The sequence below is a fragment of the Bos indicus genome, chromosome 13, assembly GCF_029378745.1.
Source record: "Bos indicus isolate NIAB-ARS_2022 breed Sahiwal x Tharparkar chromosome 13, NIAB-ARS_B.indTharparkar_mat_pri_1.0, whole genome shotgun sequence".
In the NCBI taxonomy this organism is placed as follows: domain Eukaryota; kingdom Metazoa; phylum Chordata; class Mammalia; order Artiodactyla; family Bovidae; genus Bos; species Bos indicus.
Window position 1 is genome coordinate 46,276,211 of NC_091772.1, and position 26,295 is coordinate 46,302,505.

Sequence of the window (26,295 nt, forward strand, 5' to 3'; positions counted from 1 at the left end):
AGGGGAGCGACCCTCAGGCCTCCACTTGTCAGCTGACCTTCCCAGGTGAGGATCCACCCTGGGCCCCATGTCTTCAGTGGAAGGTGTGGATGGGTGAGGCCCGAGGCCCCACGTGGAGCAGCTCCCGACCCTGGGGTGCCAGGGTCCAGTCTGTGCCTGAGGAGTGAGGCAAAGGCCACGCTCAGTGTCCACACATAGAGTCAGGAAGGCCACCATTCCCAGGCGGAGCTGGACGCCCTGTGCAGCCTGGACACCAGCTTGGTGGCCAAGCAGCTCGGTGGCCAGGCCAGGCTGGGGCAGACACTGACCGCCATGCAGTCTCCCCCAACCCTACCCCCGAGGCCCTGAAGGCTCATCCCCACTCCTGAGACGGCCACCAGGCTTTGGGGACCCTGGGCCTCTGGTCCCCGGGGCAGCTCCCAAGTGTCCGTTCTGCCCAGAGGACGCCTGGGGACTCGGACCGCGCCCACAACAAGGGCTCTTTGTCCCTCCGCCGCCTCTGAGGGCCCTTCATCCATCCGTGGGGGCAGGATATGAAGACACAGTCCCTTTCACTGAGATAAAGGCGCTCAGTGGGGCGACGCCAAATCCTTTCAGAGTGCAGGTGCCTCTGGCCGAGCACTAACAGATATGAATCTAGTAAGAACCCACTGTCACCCCAGAGGATCTGCCGTGCTTCCGACACACCTGGGGGCATTGTCTCCACGGCCCATTTGTCTTCAGAGAATTTGCAGCATCACCCAGCGCTCCTGTAGATTCCACGAGTACCTCGGGTTTCTGTGTCCTCCAGGCCCATCCACGTTGCCGCAGACTCAGTATCCCCTTTTTCATAAAGGTGAACACAACTCCATGGTGTGTGTGCACACGCATCGCGAGGCTGGTCTCAAGTATGTGATCCCTCAGCTTTGTCTGCCTGGGAGACACCTTCATTTTCAAAGAGTGGCCTTTTTCTTTCCTTGGTGCTTTGAATGCACCTCTGTGGCCTGCGAGGTTTCTGCTGAAAAACCCAGTGGGGACCTCACGGGCATCCCTTAAGCAGGATGAGTCCCTTGCCTCTTGCTGCTTTCAGAAGCCTCTGTCTGTCTTCGACTTCCGTCATGGAATCACGGCATGTCCTGGCATAGACCTCGTCCTGCTCAAACCGCTTAGGATCCTTTGCTCCCTGAGTCTGTGTCTGTTTCCTTCTCCAGGTTCAGGAAGCTTTTTTATCGCTGTTTCTTTAAGCTTTCTGCCTCTTGTTCTGCCTCTGCTCTTCTGGGCTCCCTTAACGTGTCCATCGGTCCTTTAACTGTGTCCCATAAATCCCTCTCCTGTCCATCTTTTTTTCCTTTCTTCTCCCCCGGATAGTTCCAAGTGACTTGTCTTTGAGTTCACAGATTTCTCTAGAAAGAGGAATTCCTGCTCGACCAGGTCTGCTGGTGAAGCTCCCTGCTGTGTTTTTTCATCACAGTCATTGTATTCTCCAGCTCCGGAATTTCTGTTTGGTTCTGTTTAATGATTTCTGTCTCCATTAAGCTCCTCGTTTTGTGCATGAATTGCTTTCCTGGTTTTGTTGAGCTGTCTATCTGCGTTCTCTCGTAGTTCAGTGAGCTTTGGTTAAAACAGTTGTTTTGAATCCTTTCTCAGGAAACTTGTAAATCTCCGGTTTTCCCAGTGCCGTTTACTGGAAACGTGTTTTGGTGTCATGGCTCCATGTCCTTTATGCTCCTGGTAGTCACATCTTGCCTTGGTGTCTGTGAGTTGAAGGGACGGTCGCCCTTTCCAGACTTTAAGGACTGGCTTCAGTGGGAAAGCTCTTCACTTGCTGTGGTGCCAGGCACCAGCTGGTGGCATGCGTGGTGGCCCGGGGGTGGCGCTGGTTCCCAGAGTGGGAAGAACCAGGTCAAGGGCCCAGGTGTGTGTCCCGCGGTGCTGTGTCCAGGGAGCGGGGACAACAACCTTCCCCACTATGGATGTCCAGCTGCCTCTCCCACGTGTCTCACACAGCTGTCTCTCACACGTGGTGGTGGATCCCTGGTCTCGGGCCTCCATGAACTTGAAGAATTGCCCAGTCCCAGCTTCAGTCAGCACTACAGGTGTGCTGTTCAAAGCTAGTTAGCAATTTTAACCAACTTTATTTCTCCTTTGGGAACTGATTCTCAGGGTAAAGAGATGAGATTAGGGTCCAAGTCACGAGATGAAGGGTCTGAGAGCTCAGCATTTGGAGAACGGCGTTGATGTCCTGGTAATTTCTCAGAACAGGTGTGAGGCTCCCTTGCTATTCAGGCAATAACTAAACAACTGCTCCCAAATTTAACAAAAGCTAAGAAAGTAAACGCCGCTTCCTCTGAGGGGCTGCGCTCCCCACAGAGAGCCCTTCCCTCTTGATGCGCAGCAGTGATTCTTCTTGTTTACGTCGTCTTCGATCCAGATGAGCTCAAACAGCCATGAATCAGCCCCAAACAGAGGCCCTCATCTGTGCACGTCCTCATGTTTTCACACTAATGAGAATTTAAAGATTCTAATTAGACCCAGATGCAAAATATCTCCCTGAGAAAGCACCAGTGCAACAAAAGCAGAAATATCACATTTTCCAATGTGGTTTTAGTTTTCTTCTACATGTTTATTGTATTGAAGTTAATTGTTAAAGCAGTAACTGCTGTTAACATGTTTAAATGAATATGTCTATATCTAACCATTCAGATAATTGTGAGTAACTACAATTTACCTAATCGATATGTAGATACCTGGCATTTGTGCACACAACCTCAACTCTCAGTTATTCAAGGTAACAAACGTGGGGTCTCCTTACTTCCCCTCAGCTTGCTGGGCTGTGGACAGGTGACCACAGCGGCCCCTCTGGGTCTATATGTAGGTGAAGGGGATGGGCTGCCCTGGTCACTCAGCTCCAGGCAGGCCCCCAGCCCTGGGGGGATATTCAGTCAGGGGCTCCTTCAGACAGAGGACCCCATCTGACTCATCTCTGGATTTCAGAAGCTTGAAATCAGACTTGAAACCCACTAGTGTCTTGCTCAATAAATTTTGATTAATTTCCCAGCCCTAGGGTGGGGGTTTGGGGGCACTCCAGAGGCCCCAAAGGCAACATACACTTTGGGGTTTGTGGGTGGGGGAGTGGTGTGTGTGTGGGATGGGGGTCTTGGGGTAGGGGGCTGTGGAGGGTGGGGGTGTGTGTGGTGTGGGGGTGTGTGTAGTGTGGGAGTGTGTGAGGGGGTGGGTGTGTGTGTGATGTGGGGATATGTGTGGTGTGGGTGTGTGTGAAGTAGGTGTGTGTCTGGAGGGTGGATGTGTGTTGAGGATGGGTGTGTTGTGGTATGGGGAGGGTGTGGTGTGGGTGTGTGTGGGGTGGGGGTGTGTGGGGTGGGGTATGTGTGGGGTGGGATGTGTGTGGGGTGGGGTGTGTGTGGGATGGGGTGTGTGTGGGGTGGGGTGTGTGGGATGGGGTGTGTATGGGGTGGGATGTGTGTGGGGTGGGGGTGTGTGGGGGTTGGCGTATGTGTGGGGTGGGGGTGTGTGTGGGGTGGGGCTGTGTGTGGTGTGGGAGTGTGTGTGGAGGGTGGGTGCATGTTGGGGTGAGGGTGTGTGGGGAATGAGGGTGTGTGTTGGTGTGTGTGTGTAGGGTAGGGGTGTGTGTGGAGGGTGGGGATGTTGGGGTGAGGGTGGGGGTCTGGGGTGTGTGTGTGTGTGGAGGGTGGGTGTGTGCGGGATGGGGGTGTGTGCAGGGTGGGTGAGGGGGGTGTGAGGGGCTGGGAGTGGGGAGGTGGGGGTGGGGGTGTGTGTGTGGGGTGTGTATGTGTTGAGGGTGGATGTGTGGGGGGGTGTGTATGTGTGTGGGGGGGTGTGTGTGTGGGGGTGGGGATGTGTATGTGTGGGAGGTGTGGGGGGTGTGAGTGTGGGTGGGTGTGTATGTGGAAGGTGGGTGTGTGTGGAGTTGGGGTATGGATGGGGGTGTGTGCAGTGTGGGGGTGTTTGAGGGGTGAGATGTGTAGGGGGTGGGTGTGTGTGGAGGGTAGGAGTGTGTGTGTGTGTGTGTGTGTGTGTGTATGTGTGTGGGGTGGGTGTATGTGGAGGGTGGGGGTGTTAGGGGTGGGGGTGGGGGTGTGTGGGGGGTGGGGGTGTGGGTGGAGTGGGGGTGTGTGAGGGGTGGGTGTGTGCGGGGTGTGGGGGTGGGTGGGGTGTGTATGTGTGTGGGGTGTGTATGTGTTAAGGGTGGGTGTGTGTATGTGTGTGGAGTGTGGGTGTGTGTGGGTTGGTGGGTGTGTGTGGGGTGCATATGTGTGTGGGGGTGGGGGGATGTGTATGTGTGGGGGGCGTTTGGGGGTGTATGTGTGGGTGTGGGGGTGTGTGTGGGGGTGTGTATGTGTTGGGGGGTGGGGGGTGTATGTGTGGTGGGGGGATGTGTATGTGGGGGGTGTATGGGGGGGTGTATGTGTGGGTGTGGGGGTGTGGGGGGGTGTGTATGTGGCGGGGGGGGGTGTGGACACTGCTGTTGCCAAGATGATCAGGAAGGTGCCACCCGGGCACTGGGCTGATGAATACAATGTTCATCAGTGACCCCAGAACACCTGGCCCGAGGCTGACAGCAGGATGGACGAGTCAGAAAGACGAGTGTAGACCAGCCAGTCCGCCGGCAGTGCGGTCAGCCTGACTCCAGGTGATAAAAGATCAGCAAATGGCCTAACTGATGAGCATCTTCTCACCCCAAATTGCCAAATTTTCACTAAACTTGGCTGCGTGGAGCTTTGATGTGTGTGTGATTGCTCCTTACAACCGACGCATTCACATATCCGTGCCCAGGGGTGTAGGTCAAGTCAATACACAGCTTTCCGGGCCCTTCGATGTTCACCCGTCGTCCAGGTTCTTTGAAAGCGCGCCCAGCAGATGGCACACCTCAGGGTCAGGGTCATCCAGGGAGCGGGGAGGGACGGCCCAGGGGAGTCGTGGGCACCAGAGAAGCTGTTACTGGAATGGCCATCTCGACCATCACTATCCGAGCTCTGTGCCAAGTTCAGAGCTTTTCCATGGTGCTGGGAAAGGGTGACAAAGGCCTTCCATCTTTCATACCTTCTTTCAGATTCGTTATAGGCATTCAGTAATTCAAGATATAGAATAATTGAATCGTTGCACACGTGTTCACCAGTCCCTGACTTTGAAATGAATGAGGCTTTATTGCCATTGTCAGTAAACAGGAGCCATGACCAAGGCCCAGAGACCAGCTTTTCCTCAGACCCAGAAGAACGTTGAGAGGGAGGCGGGGGAAGATCCTCGCCTGTTCGTGTTCATGGGGCCCCCTCTGAGCCATGCCCGCCCTCTGGTGGCCTGATGACCATCCCCGCAGCTTTTCTCCAGCCTTCCCAGTTCCGGCTGCATGGACGGCCAAGAGAGGACACAAGTCAGCCCCACTGTCTCGACCGCTGGCAGCCTGCCTCCGCCTCCGGATGCCCACTCACCTCATGTGCTGTGGACAAGGTGGACAGGAGGGCGAGGGTGCCCCATCCTGCCCTGCCCATATGCAAATCTAACCTTTCTGATATTCCAGCAGCATAAACCCGAAGGCAGGATTTCAGCAGGAAAATATTTACCCACAGCTCTCTCCCTCATAATCTATCGATTTTAATATCCTCCCCACTTTGGCTGAATGTCAATTTTACCCCAAGGACTGCTCCTGCAACTCATTTTATTTACTTAGGCCTTTCAAAATATTAGTGTTGGAAATAAGTGGAGTTTGAGTCTTTTGGTGGTCCTATTTAAAGTTTATTTTTCCTATTTGAATAAGGCTGGTAATTTGCCTCGGTAATTGGGGCCGGCGGGCAGCATGCGGACCACATACACACAAGTAGCATTGCATTCCTGTTTTCGCTGGGAACGTGCAGCTCATTAAATGCCGAGCCAACTTCCCCACTTAAGCTCTGGAAGCAGAGCCACCTGACGATCACCATCATTTAACCAGAAGCCAGTCCACTCTCCTCTGATTGCTTCTGTTCCAAGTGTCCAACCTGTGCCAAGTTCTGCACGAAAAGCATCAGTGGACCCCAGACGGAGCTCGTCAGGCCCTGAAGGGGCTGGGCAGCTCTGCAGACTCTGCAGCCCCTACCCCAGTCATCCCATCTGCTCCTGCAGAGAGAAGGGGGCATGGGGGAGGCGGCGGGCCCCTGGGCATCACGTTTCCTCCCACTGTAAACCCCAAGAGAGGCTGTGACCCACTTGGGGAAGACAGAGTGACCCTCTCCCGCTACCCAGGGACCTTCGGAAGCTAAATCACCAGCCGCCAGACATCCTCTTTTTCATATTTAACAAGGAATTTGTGTTGCAAATGGCGCTTCAGCTCATTATTCAGGATTTTTGCAGTGTGTCTTTAGAGCTTCTCTGCACAGGGCTTTCGATATTGCAAAGCTGGCTTCTCACCCATTCCCACATCCAGCCTCTACTGCCCCACCCAGACCCCACCAGAATCTCCCTGTCCACTGTCCTGATGGGCAGACCACCCACCCTGAGGGTGCCAGGAGGGGCTTCACCACAACTCTTGCTGGGCTTGTGCCCAGGGGCTGAACCAGACCAGACTCGGGGGTCTCTGTAGGATCCCTCCCCTCCCCCCAGGATGGACTAGACCAGACTGGGGGGTCTCTGTAGGACCTCTCCTCTCCCCCTAGGACGGACTAGACCAGACTCATGGATCTCTGTAGGACCCCTCTCCTCCCCATCAGGGACGGACTAGACCAGAAAGCATTGATGCTGCAATGTGCAGCCTGTGGGCTGGACGTTCAGTTCAGTTCAGTTCAGTCGCTCAGTCGTGTCCAACTCTTTGCGACCCCATGAATCGCAGCACGCCAGGCCTCCCTGTCCATCACCAACTTCCAGAGTTCACTCAAACTCATGTCCATCGAGTCGGTGATGCCATCCAGTCATCTCATCCTCTGTTGTCCCCTTCTCCTCCTGCCCCCAATCCCTCTCAGCATCAGAGTCTTTTCCAATGAGTCAACTCTTTGCATGAGGTGGCCAAAGTACTGGAGTTTCAGCTTTAGCATCATTCCTTCCAAAGAAATGCCAGGGCTGATCTTCAGAATGGACTGGTTGGATCTCCTTGCAGTCCTAGGGACCCTCAAGAGTCTTCTCCAACACCACAGTTCAAAAGCATCAATTTTTCAGCGCTCAGCTTTCTTCACAGTCCAACTCTCACATCCATACATGACCATGGAAAAACTATAGCCTTGACCTTTGTTGGCAAAGTAATGTCTCTGCTTTTGAATATGGTGTCTAGGTTGGTCATAACTTTCCTTCCAAGAAGTAAGCGTCTTTTAATTTCATGGTTGCAGTCACCATCTGTAGTGATTTCGGAGCCCAAAAAAATAAGGTCTGACACTGTTTCCACTGTTTCCCCATCCATTTCCCATGAAGTGATGGGACCGGATGCCATGATCTTCGTTTTCTGAATGTTTAGCTTTAAGTCAACTTTTTCACTCTCCTCTTTCACTTTCATCAAGAGGCTTTTTAGTTCCTCTTCAATTTCTGCCATAAGGGTGGTGTCATCTGCATATCTGAGGTTATTGATATTTCTCCCAGCAATCTTGATTCCAGCTTGTGCTTCCTCCAGCCCAGTGTTTCTCATGCTGTACTCTGCATATAAGTTGAATAAGCAGGGTGACAATATACAGCCTTGACGTACTCTTTTTCCTATTTGGAACCAGTCTGTTGTTCCATGTCCAGTTCTAACTGTTGCTTCTGACCTGGAAAGTGGGCTGGAAAGACCCCCTCAAAGTTTGCTGTTGGTTGGGGTGCTCACCTCCACCCTAGGAGACTGAAGGAGCTCCACAGAGCCCATGGAGGCACCCTGGAACCTGAACTTACAAAAATAATTCAAGACACGAGCTTGCTTTTGAGCATTTAGCTGCTTCTACCATAAACCAAATGGAGAAAAATCAAATTATCTCAGAGTCTGATTAGTTGGGTTTGCAGTAACCAGAGTTGACTGTATGTATTAAATCTCAAGTGATTAAAACATTAAAAATTCCTAGTGTTAAATTAGATGGTAAGTCTGCGTCTCCCAACGTGAATTCTAAGTTTCTGCCTGGTTTCTAACACACCACGTAATCAACAGCATTTACACATACAAATCCAACTATGAAGAACTACATGCAGCTGCAAGCATGTATGTGATCTAATTAAAGCCAATCACTGAAAATAGTTGCAGTGCTGGGGATGAGGGATGGGGGGCTGGGGAGACGGGGGACTGGGGGGTGGGGGGTGGAGAAGGTTTGTGAGGGAAGGAGGCCTGAGCACAGAAAGCTCCAGGCTGAGTTCCTTATGAAGCCCCAGTCTGTTCATTTCCCAGGTCTGAGGAGACACCTCAGTGCCTTAACAGAGGACATGCACTTTTCCAATGCAGGTGGTTATTCACGATTCTCTTCTTCTGACTTTTAAACCCAGAAAAACTAAGGGTCATAGTTCAATATATAAACATTCCATAAAACTCCCCCTGGCAAAACTACAAGCGAGACTTTTCAAAGCCACCCTAGAAAGTAATGCTGGTTAAATACCAAAGAAGCAAGACGTCTCAAAGCCGCCCTAGGAAGTGATACTGGTTAAATACCAAAGAGATAAATTTTAACCGGCTAAATACCCCTGTACATCTTAATTAGACTGTCCTCCACCCAGAGTAAGAAAAGTTAAAGAAATCTTTGCTTTTTTCTTTCTACATTCACCTTTATAAAATGTTAATTGAGAAATACGCTTAACATAAATGTCAAGGACCCCTTAAAAGGATAAAGAAAAAAGACCTGTAGGGGAGATGTTTAAAGGAAGGTCTTGATGGAGGACGGGTGGTTCAGAGGCTGGATGGGGACAGGGTGGGAGGGGGCACTCAGAAGCGGGGGTGGGGAGCTCTGGACCCCGCCATCCAGGAAGCACCTGGGAAGTCACTGAAGAGAAAGGGCGGTTCCCAGATGTTGGGGTGATTCCTGGGTGTTGGGGTGATTGGTTCTGTGACACAGGGAAGAAAGTGGGAACCGGTTGTCAGTGGTGTGAGCACCAGCTCACCCGCAACTGGAGGAAGCCTCTGCGAGGCGGGAAGGAGGCAGGGACAGTCCCCCCAGGGTCCTGCTTGGGGGCTCGTGCCCCGGGGCCACGCTGGGCCAGAATCGCTGTGGCCAGCTTGCCATCTTGAGGCCAGGGGGTCACAGAGCGGGCGGTGGGCCGCGGGCAGAGTGGAGGAGGGAGGAGGCGCGGTCACAAGGCTGCTGCTTGTGTTTTCCAGGAGTTCGCAGATGCCGTGTCCCAGCTGGTCACACAGAAGTTCCGAGAGCTGGCTGCGGGCCTGGCCTCAGCGCACGCCCGCCACAAGGCGCTGGCCGGGATCGTCATGACCCGAGGTAACACCTCCCCGCCGGGAAGAGGGGGCGAGCCTGGAAACAGGACCCCCTCCCCATGAAGACACGGAACAGAGCAGACAGTCCACCCCCCAGAACCCCGAAGAAGGGCGACCGGAGGGCACAGCAGTCCCTTTTCGTCAGGCATGTCCCCACACCTCGTCATCCGGGGGACTGCAGCATCCTGCCTACAGGAGCTCAGCCAGGGTCAGGCCCCACAGGGAATCCCTTACCCCGAGATTCCTCAATCCCCTTCTCAGGGCGCACACCACCCTGAACAAACCCGTTGCAGGAGACAGAAGGCAGGCCTTCTCCAGCCTCCACCCCTAACCGCTCACGGACGGTGCCAGAACAGCGACAAACAGCCCATCAAGGCTGCTCTTACCAGCCAGGTTCAAGAAAGTGATGCTTAGTTTTAAACCATCAATTTGGGTGAAAACATCTCACTATTAAACAACCTACTAATAGTAACTAGCCATCTGGTTATTTGAATTCAACTGTTTCTAGCTGCAAAGTTTGGGGTGAGCTGGTAATGACCTACCAGGGAACGATTATTGTCCAAAAGCCTGGGTGTTAGAAGTCAGACAACTGGCCCGCTTCCCTCTCACCCTAGACACCAGAGGCTCCTCCAGGGCCACCGAGTGCAAGGCCACTGGGGTCGGGGCAGCAGCACGAGGACACTCACTCAGTCTTTCCACATTGGGAAAATGGAAATGAAAATGCCTCCTCCCAGGGTAAGCTGGTGACCAGGACACAGGACATGAAGAGCTCTGAAAAGTAAGAATCACTTTATAAGGGTAATGCTCTAAGTCAAAGGCAAGTCTCTTCCATCAGTGACACTGTTGAATTTGGAGCAGGTGCCCCACGGGAGCCACCAGGATTCTGTAACCCTGCCACTCTGCCTTGATAGAATAAAACATGTCCCAAACTAAGGGCTAAGAGCCCCCCTCCCCAGTCCAGACCACTGCCGCTGGAGGCAGCCCTCAATCCAACTGAGGCAGGCAATCCACGTAAAGAAACTAAATGCATAAAACGCATTTTATGCATTTCCATAAAATGTTATGGAAAACCTCAAACGAATTTTTTGGCCAACCCAATATAGCATGGGCTTCCCCAGTGGCTCAGTGGTAAAGAATCCATCTGCCAATGCATAAACACAGGAGCCACAGGTTCAATTCCTGGGTTGGGAAGATTCCCCTGGAGGAGGGTGTGGCAACCCACTCCAGTGTTCCTGCCTGGAGAATCCCATGGACAGAGGAGTCTGGCGAGCTATGTAGGGTTGCAAAGAGTTGGACAGGACTGAGATGACTGAGCACATATGCGTGCAATATTACATGAATGTGAGACTTTACATGGTAAACCTACACTGATTAGTAACTTATGACCATGGAAGAATAAATTACTGAAATTTACTTTCCTGTTATAAAGAGAAGGTTTAGTAAACTTGTTGATTAAAAAGAGATTGGGAAATATTTTGCAAAACAACTAATAGAAATATTTTCAAATATTCACTTACTTAAAGGTGATGGGCAATGTAATCATAATTCTAATTCAGTTATCCAAGCAAATGCCTAAGAAACTTTAAAAGGGGGTGATGTGTCTTTTTCTAGCTTTTATAACATATATTACAATGTTATAAATTAAGTTTATTTTGAAATAAAACCTGACATGTCATCCCCTCCATTTTTAGGCAGGAAGCCAGTTCACCCACATCAATTATCTCACGAGTGAGACTGATGCCGTTTTGTAGCCACTCTGAAAAATACAATGGCAGAAATATATACTTATGAACAGCACCACTTTTACCTTTATGAAAACACTGCATTCACTGGGAAAAGCACAAAGAGAAGAGAACTTACAAATGGAAGTTTCCATCCTTGCCCCCAGGCAAACTCGGAGGCAGACATTTTTTTTTTTTTTTTTAATTTTATTTTTTAACTTTACAATATTGTATTGGTTTTGCCATATATCGAAATGAATCCGCCACAGGTATACACATGTTCCCCATCCTGAACCCTCCTCCCTCCTCCCTCCCTGTACCATCCCTCTGGGTCGTCCCAGTGTACCAGCCCCAAGCATCCAGTATCATGCATCAAACCTGGACTGGCAACTCATTTCATACATGATATTATACATGTTTCATTGCCATTCTCCCAAATCATCCCACCCTCTCCCTCTCCCACAGAGTCCAAAAGACTGTTCTGTATATCAGTGTCTCTTTTGCTGTCTCATATACAGGGTTATTGTTACCATCTTTCTAAATTCCATATATATGTGTTAGTATACTGTATTGGTGTTTTTCTTTCTGGCTTACTTCACTCTATATAATAGGCTCCAGTTTCATCCACCTCATTAGAACTGATTCAAATGTATTCTTTTTAATGGCTGAGTAATACTCCATTGTGTATATGTACCACAGCTTTCTTATCCATTCATCTGCTGATGGACATCTAGGTTGCTTCCATGTCCTGGCTATTATAAACAGTGCTGAGATGAACACTGGGGTACACATGTTTCTTTCAATTCTGGTTTCCTCAGTGTGTATGCCCAGCAGTGGGATTGCTGGGTCATATGGCAGTTCTATTTCCAGTTTTTTAAGGAATCTCCACACTGTTCTCCATAGTGGCTGTACTAGTTTGCATTCCCACCAACAGTGTAAGAGGGTTCCCTTTTCTCCACACCCTCTCCAGCATTTATTGCTTGTAGACTTTTGGATAGCAGCCATTCTGACTGGCGTGAAATGGTACCTCATAGTGGTTTTGATTTGCATTTCTCTGATAATGAGTGATGTTGAACATCTTTTCATGTGTTTGTTAGCCATCTGTATGTCTTCTTTGGAGAAATGTCTATTTAGTTCTTTGGCCCATTTTTTGATTGGGTCATTTATTTTTCTGGAATTGAGCTGTAGGAGTTGCTTGTATATTTTTGAGATTAGTTGTTTGTCAGTTGCTTCATTTGCTATTATTTTCTCCCATTCTGAAGGCTGTCTTTTCACCTTGCTTATAGTTTCCTTTGTTGTGCAGAAGCTTTTAAGTTTAATTAGGTCCCATTTGTTTATTTTTGCTTTTATTTCCAATATTCTGGGAGGTGGGTCATAGAGGATCCTGCTGTGATGTATGTCGGAGAGTGTTTTGCCTATGTTCTCCTCTAGGAGTTTTATAGTTTCTGATCTTACATTTAGATCTTTAATCCATTTTGAGTTTATTTTTGTATATGGTGTTAGAAAATGTTCTAGTTTCATTCTTTTACAAGTGGTTGACCAGTTTTCCCAGCACTACTTGTTAAAGAGATTGTCTTTAATCCATTGTATATTCTTGGGAGGCAGACATTTTAATAATTTTAAATTTTGCTCTTGTGACTCTAAATACTGTGCTGGTTCTATGTTTCAAGATTTTCTATTCTAAATCTTATCAATTGATTCACACTATTAAAAATGGATATTATGTTGTTTTCCATTTCTGTATCTATAATATACACTTAACCCTTTGCTTTTCACCCTGTTAGATTGGATGGGGCGTCTCCACTTTCCATTTTGTAAATTGGGGCTGGTGGTGTCAACCCTGTCTTCCCCCGGTGACGTCTCTGCATGTGGATGGATTTTTATGTCATCAGCGATGGTGTTCATACTCTCTTCTGTGTTCTGTGCCTTGGCCATCTCCTCTATCTCACCTCCACCATGGGTTTAAGACTGAAACCACTAAGCAGCATCCACACTCAGGATGCTGTAAGTTGCGTGGCAAAGTCAGGTGGCTTGCAGGAATCTCACAGTTCTCAGCCGCAGGTGGGGGTGCATCTCTGAGGAAAGAGCCTTTCCCCCTATTGGGTCACATCCATCCTCAAGCCCCCCACCTCTCAGACCATGTGACACTGAAGGTTGGTCCAACCAGCTAGACTTCCTTAAACCACTTTTGGGGGGGGTGGTGGTCACATGACCTCCAAGCCCTCGCACCTGCGGGGTGCACTGGTGCTGGAGTCTCTGCCCACCAGACCAGGGGTCCCATACCACCCGACTGGACCGCTGTCTCAGCATCCATGCCATTCTCCTTCTGTCTCTAGAAACATCTTTAAAATGCATAGGATGGAAACTGAATCTCCACATCTCCAGGAGCTTCTTAACCCAGGTCTCTTGCTCCTGGGAGGGTGAGCTGGGGTGTCTGAGCTCACACTTGCTTGCCCTGGGTATTTTCCAGGGCTTTTCTCTGCTCTCTTATCCAGTATCTCTGACTAGGAATGTCCTAACTGACATCTGTTTGCAGTGGTCGCCCCACCCCTGCCACGGGAGGGCATGGTCTTTTTCACTTGAATGCTACGTAATTTCATAAGACCATGTAGGTGTGAGCCAGTCACCTTCCCTGACATATTTAAGTCATTTATTTTGCAATTTTTCCTGTATCATTTGATAAATTCCTTCTTTCATTCACATTTTTGTCAAATTTTCAACATTCTCAGCTAACTCCCTGTCTTTCACCTTCCTGTTAATCTACCTTTTACTCTGTGTTCCTAGAATTTTCCAGGCAAGAATACTGGACTGGTTTGCCCTTCCCTTCTCCAGGGGATCTTCCTGACCCAGGGATCGAACTCAGGTTTCCTGTATTACAGGCAGATTCTTAACCATCTGAGCCACCAGGGAAGACCTGCTGTTAATCTACCTTTTACTCTGTGTTCCTGGAAATTCCCTGTGTATGTGACAGCTCTTCAGCTGCCCTGTGTTCTAATTTTTGCAAGCTACTGTCCACAACTCCTGTCTTGTCCTCTGGTTCCTATTTCTTCAGAGGATGCTCTTCTTGTTTCACTGCCAGCCAGTCTCTCCAGGTTTCTCTGACTCACCAGCACATTACTGAGCCTGTCTCTGGTCCCTAATCACAGTGATTCCTCTGTGATTGGTGGAGTCTTTCTTTAGTTTCAGTTTTTCCCTTTTATCCTGGTTATGATTTCTGTCTGAACATCCACATTTGTGAGTAAAATATTGGTCCAGTCATCGTAGGCACCACACACGGATTTCCCACCCGAACAGAAATGCTGCCCACCCCACCCACCCTGTTTCCCCCTGCAGGCGCCTCCTTGAGCGGAGTGGGCAGGAGTTGGTCATCCACAAGGGACCACCTGAGGCCGAAGCGAGGAGATGAACCTCCTGCCAGGTGTCCCTCAACCCCACGCATCCGCTCCAGGGGGGCAGCCCCTGAATTAAAATGGGACACAGGCTCTGCCTGCTCTCAGCCCAACTCAGCATCATGCTTTCTCTGCGGTCAGAGCTGGAAGGCAGGCCCATTCCCACGCCCTCCACTCCCAGGTCCTGGCAGTCAAGCCCTGCCCCCAGCCACGCTCTCCCTGGAACCCCTCCTTCCCGTGGGGCTGGAAATGGAGGAGGATCAGAGCCTCTGGACCCAAATCTGGACCGTGTTCCGGTGGAGCCCGGGTCAAGCTCTGTTCTGACGGTGCCCACGCTCCCATGAAGAAGCAATTTCTGAGCAGCTGTTTGTCATGAGTCTCAGTTGATATGAAAATTGCAATTTTTATAGCATTTTCACATACGCCTATCAGTTGATTGCACCAACCCCGAGAAGTGGGAAAGGAGGGAATCTTTATTATCAATTTGAAGACATACAGACACCAAGACCAAGAGGTCAGGTGACCCTCACATCTGATTGGGGGGGGGAGGGTGGTATGCAGAGCTAAGATGCAGCCACAGGCTCCAGTCCTTCATCCACGTGGCCCTGGACACAACTCAAGGCACAGTGCTGAAGATCTGTCCATGCAACTGCTTAGGTCTAAGGTTATGAAAGAGCCAAAAAAGGGGTTCCCTAGTGTATATTTTTAGAAGTTTACATTTAAAACTGTCTTTTGCCAGCCTGGCCTGCAAAAGTTAGAAGCTTTGGTTTCACTCTTTCCCGTTTAAGTTAACTCTTTCCCATTTAAGTTAACATGCAGCTTTAAACATACATGAATGCCTGGGATTTATACCCGCCCTGAAAAAACACACCTCCTTGAAGTTGGGCAGTGGAGAGCACAGCCCAGGACAGCCCCACCCAGAATGCCAGGCCCTCTGGGCAGCGGCCAGGCCTGTCTTCTCTGGGAAAACTGGAAGCGCTGATGAGCTCAGCATCGGAACGTCAGTCAACCTTTCAGAGTCATGAGATGTTAAGAGATGTAAGAGGTGCTTTGTTGCGTGCATTTGGCTTAGGTGAGCAAGGAGGTGGAGAGTTGGGCTGGACTCTGGCTCGAGAAGAACTGGCACTTAAACATTGCTTTCCCATTGGCACTCAATAGATCCTGATAGATCAAATACAGTTGAGACTTCTTTCTGCCGCCAGGAGCAAAAAGGAATGTCCACCTTCACAGAGGCCTCACAGAGGCAGGATTCAAGGACTTTGTCCCCATATTCCCAAATGCTTTCTTTTCCTCTTTTCCTGAATGACTGGCAGTTGCTTCAATAGTAAAATTAAAAGTGGGGTATTTTATTTATGCCCAGGAGGATGCAGGGGAGATGAGTAGGAGCAAATGAACTGGACAGAAGCCCCGTGCTGCGGTGAAAGATGGTAAATGACGAACTGGATTCCAAGGAGTCGGTCATAATAACAGTTTAGTTGACCAAACGTCTCCATGGAGACACAGGGCACATTGAGATTCCAAGGGGCGGACACCTTGAAACGAGGAGTGTGATGGACAATTGATTTTAAATCTGGGGTTTAAACTGTTAGTTTAAACCACAAAATGCAGGACAGATTTACCACTGACCCCACATAGCATGCGTGCTGACTTATTTATGGTAAATGTCTCCCCTTAAAATGGAGCAAGAAAGAACATGAGGACCACCCAGCCCATTCCCGGCTCACATGCAGATGAACAGGAGTTTAGAAGAATTCACCAGGTCCCACTGGGTCAGAGCTCAACCAGGTGATGGGCAGCAGCTCTGACTGTGGGCTACATCCCAGAAATGCCTATGTCCACCTGCATCAGGAAGGCGACAAGTGTCAGGAGTACATGAAGAAGGGAAGATGACTGAACCTGGGCCGTGTTCTTCTGAAATCAGACGCTACCATCAAAGCCATTCAGATGCCACATGTAGATGGTCATCAAGTCATAGCCCAGCATGTAACTGCCCCAAAGATTTCATGGGGGAAAAACCAACTCCCTATTTTCTCTGGCGGCAATAAACTATCCCCATCTTTTTTCCAGTCTCTAAATTTAGTGGAAACATAACACTAAGTTTGTTAGTGAACAAATAACAGAAAAAAACACTAACATCTAATGTTTGTCTATGTGCCAGGGGTAGCTTTAGGGTGTTTAAACCATCTTATCTTATTCAACAAAATATTCCACTTTCTCCCTAATTATGACCATCAGTTGTCCACGCTGGGCACAGCTGCTTGTGAAAGAGGTGGCTGGAAGGGAGGGAGGAGAGAAAGAAAAGGATAGAAGAAAGGAAGAAGTGTCAGGAAAGCCACGGAGTTCATCAGCTCCTATTGCCCCCCACACCCACCAAGGCGGCTGCAGGTCCAAGGATGTTCTGAGGGGTCGGGACTAATTAAGGCGCCAATGAGAAGCTGGGTAAAGCTGTACCTTTGAAGAGCTTTTGATCTTCAGATACATGTACTGGGGGAGGGGGGTCACTCTGGGAGGAGCCCTTGGTACCCTCTGAGTGGAGGCATGGCTCTCAGGAAAGCCAGGACTCAGGATTTAACCTGGAAATCAGGGTCTCAGCTTCACCACAGGTCGGGTTGGCTCAAGGTGGTCTCACAGTCCTGTCTCCTGTTCCGCAGGGCTTTGTGACCCCACCCCACGCCCCGGGGTTTAGGGCTCTGGACCCCCAGCAGCAGGAGCTGCTTTCCTTACTTACATAACAATATCCCTGAGGGCTCCCCATAGACCCGAAAGCTTGGCTAGGAAGCAGCTTGCATAGCCCTGGACAGGACCAGAGGGGACACGTGGGCATCAGGCCCACCCTCAGGGAGTCTTCCAGTTAGGGGGTGATCCTTGGCCAAGGGTCAGGTGACGGCAGGGTTCCCGGGCTCCCCAGCACCTTCTGCTGGCCAGCTGGCTGTCTATTTATAAACTTGAGACTCAGGTTGGGGGGAGGGGTGGGGACAGACGGGGAGAGCAGACTCAGTGCCCGCAGGGAGGGCAGTGGCCGCGGGCTCTGATGCCTCCTCTGTTCCCCAGGCCTGGACGCCAGGCAAGCCCAGGTGGTTGTCCTGTCCTCGGGGACAAAGTGCATCAGCGGCGAGCACATCAACGACCAGGGGCTGGTGGTCAACGACTGCCATGCGGAGATCCTGGCCAGGCGGGCGCTGGTCCACTTCCTATACGCACAGCTGGAGCTGCACCTGAGGTGAGCACGAGGCCTGCACCTGTGTCCCTCTGTCCTGGCATCCCCTGTCCTGGTGGCCCCTTGGTCCTGGCCAGCCCTGCACCTGCCAGCGGCCATGCCCCGAAAGCACACGGCTCTTCACTGGGCCGTCCCAGAGGCGTCTCACTTGAGGACCCCCTAGGCAGGGGCAGACTCTCGGTGGCCCCGAGCACAGCAGGCATCTCAGCCAGGTCTGTTGTCCCCCACACCCTCTAACACAGGGTCCCAGCAGCCGCACAGAGCGGGCACAGGCCCAGGGGTGCTGAGCAGATGCACAGGGAGCAAGGCCTTCATACACTCTGGGAAGTTTTATCCGAGCCCCTGATCTGCAGCTTCTCCTCAGTTCCAGGCCCAGAGTAGGTCGGCCTGGGCTGAATGTGGGGAAGAGAGCTGGAGATCTCACCTAACGTGGGGAGGGGTTTCTGCCCTGAGTGTCCAGGTCAGAAATGTTTCCAAACACCCCTGACTCTGGGTGTGTCACCATTGCCCGGGCCTGGCTGTGCGCTGGCTCCCAGCTGCAGGCTGAGGGCAGGGGGAATGGACACCCGGGCCCCTGCTCTGGGGGATGGTGGGGAGGAGACCAGCAATGGCTGCAGAAAGCCAGGATGCGCGTTTGCCCCAAGGTTCTGGGGAACTGTGGCTGGGGGCCTGGCGTAGAGTCGGGAGGCAGAGAGGCTGGTGGGACACAAGGGGTTCCCAGGCTCCGCCTGTGTGAGCAATCAGCAACGGGGCAAGACGTGTGAAACAGCTGGACCCGGAGGAAGGGGGCGGTGACCAGCAGGACGGGGGTGTGGGCGGGGCCGCTGGAGGGCCGCAGCCGGGCTCCTCCGTGCGGGGGTGGGGAGCTCCTCCGTGCAGGGGGTGCTCCTCCGTGCTGAGGGGAGGCTCTTCTGTGAAGGGGGCTCCCCTGTGCGGGGGGCCGGAGGGGTCTACGTACAGAGTTCCTGGGGGGCCGCGCCTCTCTGTCCCCATTCTTCATCTGACTCAGAACCTGGTACAGTGTAGACGGTCCCCTAGGGAACTCGGGGCCCTATGACCCCCAGCACAGACACGCAATCAGGGTCAGGGCCCAGAGGACGCAGATAGGGGAGGACCGTGGGGGCCAGACCCAGGGGGCTCCACGCGGGGGGAGACACGCGGGAGGTGCGGGGGCGGCTGTGAGCCGAGCCTGGGGGCCCAGCCGCATATCGCGGCTGAGCATCCGCCCGTCTACAGCAAGCGGCGCGAGGACAGCGAGCGTTCCATCTTCGAGCGGCTGAAAGAGGGCGGCTTCCGGCTGCGAGACGGAGTCCTGTTTCACCTGTACCTGAGCGCCTCGCCCTGCGGAGACGCACGCCTGCACTCACCCCACGAGCGCGCGGCCGAGCGTGAGTAAGCGGGCTCCATCACCAGCATCACCAGCGTCATCACTGTCACCTGAGTCCTCAGTTCAGTTCAGTCGCTCAGTCGTGCCCGACACTGCAACCCCATGAATCGCAGCACGCCAGGCCTCCCTGTCCAACTCCGACTCCCAGAGTTCACTCAAATTCATGTCCATCGAGTCGGTGATGCCATCCAGCTATCGCATCCTCTGTCGTCCCTTCTCCTTCTGCCCCCATTCCCTCCCAGCATCAGAGTCTTTTCCAACGAGTCAACTCTTCGATGAGGTGGCCAAAGTATTGAAGTTTCAGCTTCAGCATCAGTCCTTCCAATCAACACCCAGAATTGGTCTCCTTTAGGATGGACTGGTTGGATCTCCTTGAAGTCCAAGGAACTGTCAAGAGTCTTCTCCAACACCACAGTTCAAAAGCATCAATTCTTCGGCACTCAGCTTTCTTCACAGTCCAACTCTCACATCTATACTTGACCACTGGAAAAACCATAGCCTTGACTAGACGGACCTTTGTTGGCAAAGTAATGTCTCTGCCTTTTGAATATGGTGTCTAGGTTGGTCATAACTTTCCTTCCAAGGAGTAAGTGTCTTTTAATCTCATGGCTGCAATCACCATCTGCAGTGATTTTGGAGCCCCCCAAAATAAGGTCTGACACTGTTTCCACTGTTTCCCCATCCATTTCCCATGAAGTGATGGGACCAGATGCCATGATCTTAATTTTCTGAATGTTGAGCTTTAAGCCAACTTTTTCACTCTCCTCTTTCACTTTCATCAAGAGGCTTTTTAGTTCCTCTTCTTTCCCATCTCTTTCAGAATTTTCCACAGTTTATTGTGATCCACACAGTCAAAGGCTTCGGCATAGTTAATAAAGCAGAAATAGATGTTTTTCTGGAACTCTCTTGCTTTTTCCATGATCCAGCAATGTTGGCAATTTGATCTCTGGTTCCTCTGTCTTTTCTAAAACCAGCTTGAACATCTAGAAGTTCATGGTTCACATATTGCTGAAGCCTGGCTTGGAGAATTTTGAGCATTACTTTATTAGTGTGTGAGATGAGTGCAATTGTGCGGTAGTTTGAGCATTCTTTGGCATTGCCTTTCTTTGGGATTGGGATGAAAACTAACCTTTTCCAGTCCTGTGGCCACTGCTGAGCTTTCCAAATTTGCTGGCATATTGATTGCAGCACTTTCACAGCATCATCTTTCAGGATTTGAAATAGCTCAACTGGAATTCCATCACCTCCACTAGCTTTGTTCGTAGTGATGCTTTCTAAGGCCCACTTGACTTCACATTCCAGGATGTCTGTCTCTAGGTGAGTAATCACACCATCGTGATTATCTTGGTCATGAAGCTCTTTTTTGTACAGTTCTCCTATGTATTCTTGCCACCTCTTCTTAATATCTTCTGCTCCTGTTAGGTCCATACCATGTCTGTCCTTTATTGAGCCCATCTTTGCATGAAATGTTCCCTTGGTATCTCTAATTTTCTTGAAGAGATCTCTAGTCTTTCCCATTCTGTTGTTTTCTTCTATTTCTTTGCATTGATCGCTGAGGAAGGCTTTCTTATCTCTCCTCGCTATTCTTTGGAACTCTGCATTCAGATGCTTATATCTTTCCTTTTCTCCTTAGCTTTTCGCTTCTCTTCTTTTCACAGCCATTTGTAAGGCCTCCTCAGACAGCCATTTTGCTTTTTTGCATTTCTTTTCCATGGGGATGGTCTTGATCCCTGTCTCCTGTACAATGTCATGAACCTCCGTCCATAGTTCATCAGTCACTCTGTCTATCAGATCTAGGCCCTTAAATCTATTTCTCACTTCCACTGTATAATCATAAGGAATTTGATTTACGTCATACCTGAATGGTCTAGTGGTTTTCCCCATTTTCTTCAATTTAAGTCTGAATTTGACAATAAGGAGTTCATGATATGAGCCACAGTCAGCTCCCCGTCTTGTTTTTGCTGACTATAGAGCTTCTCCATCTTTGGCTGCAAAGAATATAATCAATCTGATTTTGGTGTTGGACATGTGGTGATGTCCATGTGTAGAGTCTTCTCTTGTGTTGTTGGAAGAGGGTGTTTGCTATGACAAGTGCGTTCTCTTGGCAAAACTCTGTTAGCCTTTGCCCTGCTTCATTCTGTACTCCAAGGCCAAATTTGCCTGTTACTCCAGGTGTTTCTTGACTTCCTACTTTTGCATTCCAGTCCCCTATAATGAAAAGGATATCTTTTGGGGGTGTTAGTTCTAAAAGGTCTTGTAGGTCTTCATAGAACCGTTCAACTTCAGCTTCTTCAGTGTTACTGGCTGGGGCATAGGCTTGGATTACCGTGATATTGAATGGTTTGCCTTGGAAACGAACAGAGATCATTCTGTCATTTTTGAAATTGCATCCAAGTACTGCATTTTGGACTCTTTTGTTAACCATGATGGCTACTCCATTTCTTCTAAGGGATTCCTGCCCACAGTAGTAGATATAATGGTCATCTGAGTTAAATTCACCCATTCCAGTCCATTTCAGTTCGCTGATTCCTAGAATGTCGACGTTCGCTCTTGCCATCTCCTGTTTGACCACTTCCAATTTGCCTTGATTCATGGACCTCACATTCCAGGTTCCTATGCAATATTGCTCTTTACAGCATCGGACCTTGGTTCTATCACCAGTCACATCCACAACTGGGTATTGTTTTTGCTTTGGCTCCATCCCTTCATTCTTTCTGGAGTTATTTCTCCACTGATCTCCAGTAACATATTGGGCACCTACCAACCCAGGGAGTTCGCCTTTCAGTATCCTATCATTTTGCCTTTTCATACTGTTCATGGGGTTCTCAAGGCAAGAATACTGAAGTGGTTTGCCATTCCCTTCTCCAGTGGATGACATTCTGTCAGACCTCTCCACCATGACCTGCCCGTCCTGGGTGGCCCCACACGGCATGGCTTAGTTTCATTGAGTTAGACAAGGCTGTGGTCCATGTGATCAGATTGGCTAGTTTTCTGTGATTCTGGTTTCAGTGTGTCTGCCCTCTGATGCCCTCTCGCAACACCGTCTTACTAGGGTTTCTCTTACCTTGGACATGGGGTATCTCTTCATGGCTGCTCCAGCAAAGCACAGCCACTGCTGCCTTACCTTGGACGAGGGGTATCTCCTCATGGCCGCCCCTCCTGACCTTGAACATGGAGTAGCTCCTCTCGGCCCTCCTGTGCTGACGCAGCCGCAGCTCCTTGAGCGTGGGGTTGCTCCTCTTGGCTGCCTCCCCTGACCTCAGGGCATGGTGTTGCTCCTCTCAGCCGCCTCTGACCTCAGGCATACGGTAGCTCATCTCAGCTGCCCCTGACTTCCGGGCATGGGGTAGCTCCTCTCAGCCACCGACCCTGACCTCAGGGAGTGGGGCAGCTCCTCTCGGCTGCTGCCCTGACCGCGGGCGTGAGTCCTAGTGCCATGTAAAATGGCAAAGAAGAGATTCAGGCTCTAGCCAGGGGAGAGCCAGGCATCCCCAGGCTCAGCCTCTCAGGTTGTTTCTCCCTTCCAGAGAAGACTCAGAGGCCAGTCCAAACTGGACCTCACATTGCCAAGGACCTGGTTGGTAGCACGGTCAGTCACAACCTGAAACCTCTTTGAGTAGTGCAATGACTTTCTTCCCCAGAGATGGCCTCTGGGTGCTATTAATATGTTGGAAAGGAACTTCAGTTCTTAGAAACCATGAGAACATATGCCAAGAATTATCTGAGATCTGTAAGAGAAGGTGACCATGTATACTCAAATGTCATCTATTGTTCAGTGAGGTATGCAAAAAAGTAATGCATTTTCATGAATTCTAAAACTTATATAGAAACCTTGTAAAGAAGGCATCTACTGTCCATCCATGTCATGGTGTGTATATCAGTGCTGATATCACTATGATATTTCACATATAATTTGCATGCAAAGCAGTTAAGCATTTTTATAATACAACATAATGCAGACTAAGTGTACAGAAATTTTTTAAAAAGACAAAGTAGTAAAGTTAATCTGTCTTGTTCAAGCCAGTGCTTCATGTAACTGTGGTGTGTGTGAGTGTGGGGGCTCTGGAGAGGAAAGATGGGGAACAGTGACAAGGCAGTACCCCACCTGCTGGTGTCACTTCTGGGTGTAGAGACACCCCCCCCACCAGACCCTTGGGAGCAGCTCTGGGCTCCCAGGTCCCATCTCAGTCCCTCAACCTAGGAGAGAGGTAACCCCACTGTCCCCATTTTTAGATGAAGTAACTATCACAGTGGTCTTAAGTAGTTTTTCCAAGGCTACACAGTTGGGAGACCATAGAGCCAGGACTCAGATTTAGACTGGGTTTGCAGCCCGCTGCCTGGAAACTAAGTGTGATTTCTGAATGGCCACAAAGGTGAAAAGAACTTCTCAAGAGGTGAGAAGGAGCCCAGACGTCAACGCTGTACACGCGGCTCCTCCTCTAGCCTGCCTATGCTCAGTGTTCAGAGACCAGACGGCTGCAGAGCCTCTGATGGTCAGTGTCCAAACTGTGGTGCAACGCTGGCCGAGCTGGACCAGGGCGGAGTCATGTCCCAGCTCCTCCACATCTACATGAGCCCGTCCCGCCCAGAGGTGCTGCCCAGTACCCCCTCACCCATCATATGCGGCCCCCCACCCCCGTCTTATGTGGCTCTCATCCCCTAGTGAGGCCCCCTTCCCACCCACCCCCCAAATCTTACATGGCTCTCATCTCCTAGTGAGCAGCAGCAAGCACCTGGCCAGGAAGTTCCGGGGGCACCTGCGCACAAAGATCGAGTCTGGGGAGGGGACGGTGCCTGTGCGCGGCCCAGGCACGGTGCAGACCTGGGATGGCGTCCTGCTGGGCGAGCAGCTGGTCACCATGTCCTGCACAGACAAGATTGCCAGGTAACAGCAATTTCCTTTCCTCACGCGAGAGCCGCCCTGGTGTGGGGAGGGGGACGAGGGCTGTGGTCCCGGAGGGGGGCCTAGTCTGGTACTGAGGTGCACCCTGCAGTCCCGGACTCTGTCCACATCCCCCACCTCCATGGAGAGTCAGGCAGAACTGTCAGAGGGGCAGCCAAGGCTCAGAGAGGCAGACACTCAGGGACTTGGGGAGCCGGGCAGCAGGGACCCCAGGCCCTGGACCCTGACCCTGCACACGGAGGTGGCCCAGGTACACTCGGCGCCCCTGTGGCTTCCTGGGCTACACAACAGATAAAACCTGAGCTCCTGTAAACAGGGATCTAGAATCTTGAGGGAAATGACCAACAGGCTGCAGGAGAAACAGGGCTGCTTACTGCCCTGGAGGGACCGACCACCCTGGCCCAACCGCATAAACCAAAGCACTGATTTTTGCAGCAAAGAGAAGTGCCCGTAGCATCAGCTGGCTCCTCTGTCAGAAAAAAATGCGCCCTCCTTTGTGATGTTCTCACCCCTCATCAAGAGGGAAAAGCAGCTGTGTCTAGCATGAGGGAGTCCTCCTGCTACCCCAAGAGCGCTGGGCCTCTGACTGACCCCTAGAAAGTGAAGTGGACAGATGAGGCAGAAATGAAGATTCACCGCCTCTAGGACCTCAAACATCAGGGGACAGAGAGTGAAACTCGCTACGAGGCCAGCGTGGTGTGGGGCATCGACAGTTCTCACGGACATGGCCGGTCTTTCTGGCCTGGCTATGAGAAGCGATCCTCCATCACAGGCGAACGCCGAAACGCCACCTCCTGAAAGGACGGGGAACGGGTTTTGGGGGTCTTTAGCTCTTGTCTCTCAGAGTCCAGAGGCTTATAAAAGTCTAAATCTTCTGGAACTAATGTTCCTTTAGATATGGTTTCTAATTTTAAGCACCTGAACTTGATTATCGATTGCAATGTGTCTTTAAATGAACAGATTAAAACTTTCTCCATAAAAATGAACTGCAAGTAGTTACAGCTGCTGTCCAGGGACTTCTGTGCTGAGATCGCGGGCCACGGGGGTCCCTCCCTCTGAGTGTGGGCAGGGCAGTCTGGGCTGGGGCCGCCCGGGTCCAGAGAGTGTATCCCTCATTAAAGAGGCCAGCTTCCCAGAATTGCCCCTCAGGTATCGTTGGCGTTTCAGTGACCGACAGACAGACACAAACGTATTTCTTTAGGATTATCTACACTGAAACCAGATCTAGAACTTTCTTCTCTGTCAACATTGCGGTGATATCACTGTTTGAACTAGAAGAAAGGCATTCTCCCATTCCCTCCAGAAAACTGAAAACTCTCCAGTTTGTATTCAGGGTGACTTTGGCTTTATCAACAGCATTGGCTGGACAAGTTAAACTCCTACAGCCAGGCCAGGAGAAAGCTGATCATCTCTGCTGCGAAGGTGATTAGGAGGAAGCCAGATACAGAATTTGTTTGTCTTTAGACAATCCCACAGCCAGAACCATTCAGATACAGCTTTGTTCCAAGCCAGTCCATGGACGGCCTCTGGAACGCTGACCTCATCGTTTGAGAAAGGGCTTTGTTATCCATGGGGATGTCCACTCTGCGGCATCTCATGCCTCCAGCAATGTCCTCTCCTTCATACCTTTCGGACACCACCTCTCTGGGAAAATCGCCCACCAAACCCCAAGGACAGCCCTCCACTCCTTTCAAGGAGACAGGATGTGACTCACAGAAATGACCACAATCATTTTTTTAAGTGAAGTTATGCAAATCTGATAGGCTAAAGTAAACGTTTCATAAAACCAATGACTGTTTAAATTGTGGGACTAAACTGTTTGTGTGTAAATATTACCTTTTATATTCCACTTGAGTTTTATGTGGGTGAGCACATTACTTTAATGACCCGCACTTATGGAGGAGGGGATGCGCCTCCATGCTCGCCAGCCAGATGGCTGCCTTTTCTTGCATGAGATTAAAAGATGTTTCTCATTCACCTCGATGCTTCTGAGGCAAATTAATATCGCCAGCTAAATTGCTTGTGTTTTTGGAATAAAATTTAAAGAGAACTTTTTAAGGCAATTGGTGTCACAGGTTCCCAGAGCAGACTGCTCTCCAGGTAGGCCTGCTGGTTTGAGCGTTCGGTAATTAATGGAAAGAATTCTGTGTTAATTGACTGCTTCGGGAAAGGGAAATATAATGACTCCTTATTAATCATGAAAGGAAATGTGCGGCGTGGAGGCCCCACAATAATCGCTCTAACCGTAGAGAAATGTTAATTAATGAAAAGAACAATGATGTAAGAAATTAGCTGCGTGATGCTTGTGCGGCGGGTGGAG

General features: G+C 50.6%; 1 protein-coding gene across 2 annotated transcripts in view; it reads left to right on the top strand.

Annotated features, from left to right (window-relative positions):
* The window catches only part of ADARB2 (adenosine deaminase RNA specific B2 (inactive)), a 239,094-nt gene that overhangs the window by 205,477 nt on the left and 7,322 nt on the right, over positions 1-26,295 (top strand). For both annotated transcript variants that reach the window (XM_070801117.1, XM_070801116.1), the window contains 4 exons: positions 9,248-9,362; positions 17,520-17,688; positions 18,922-19,073; positions 23,789-23,957. In XM_070801117.1, coding sequence (XP_070657218.1) covers positions 9,248-9,362; positions 17,520-17,688; positions 18,922-19,073; positions 23,789-23,957 — 605 coding nt within the window. The remainder of the gene's footprint in view (positions 1-9,247; positions 9,363-17,519; positions 17,689-18,921; positions 19,074-23,788; positions 23,958-26,295) is intronic.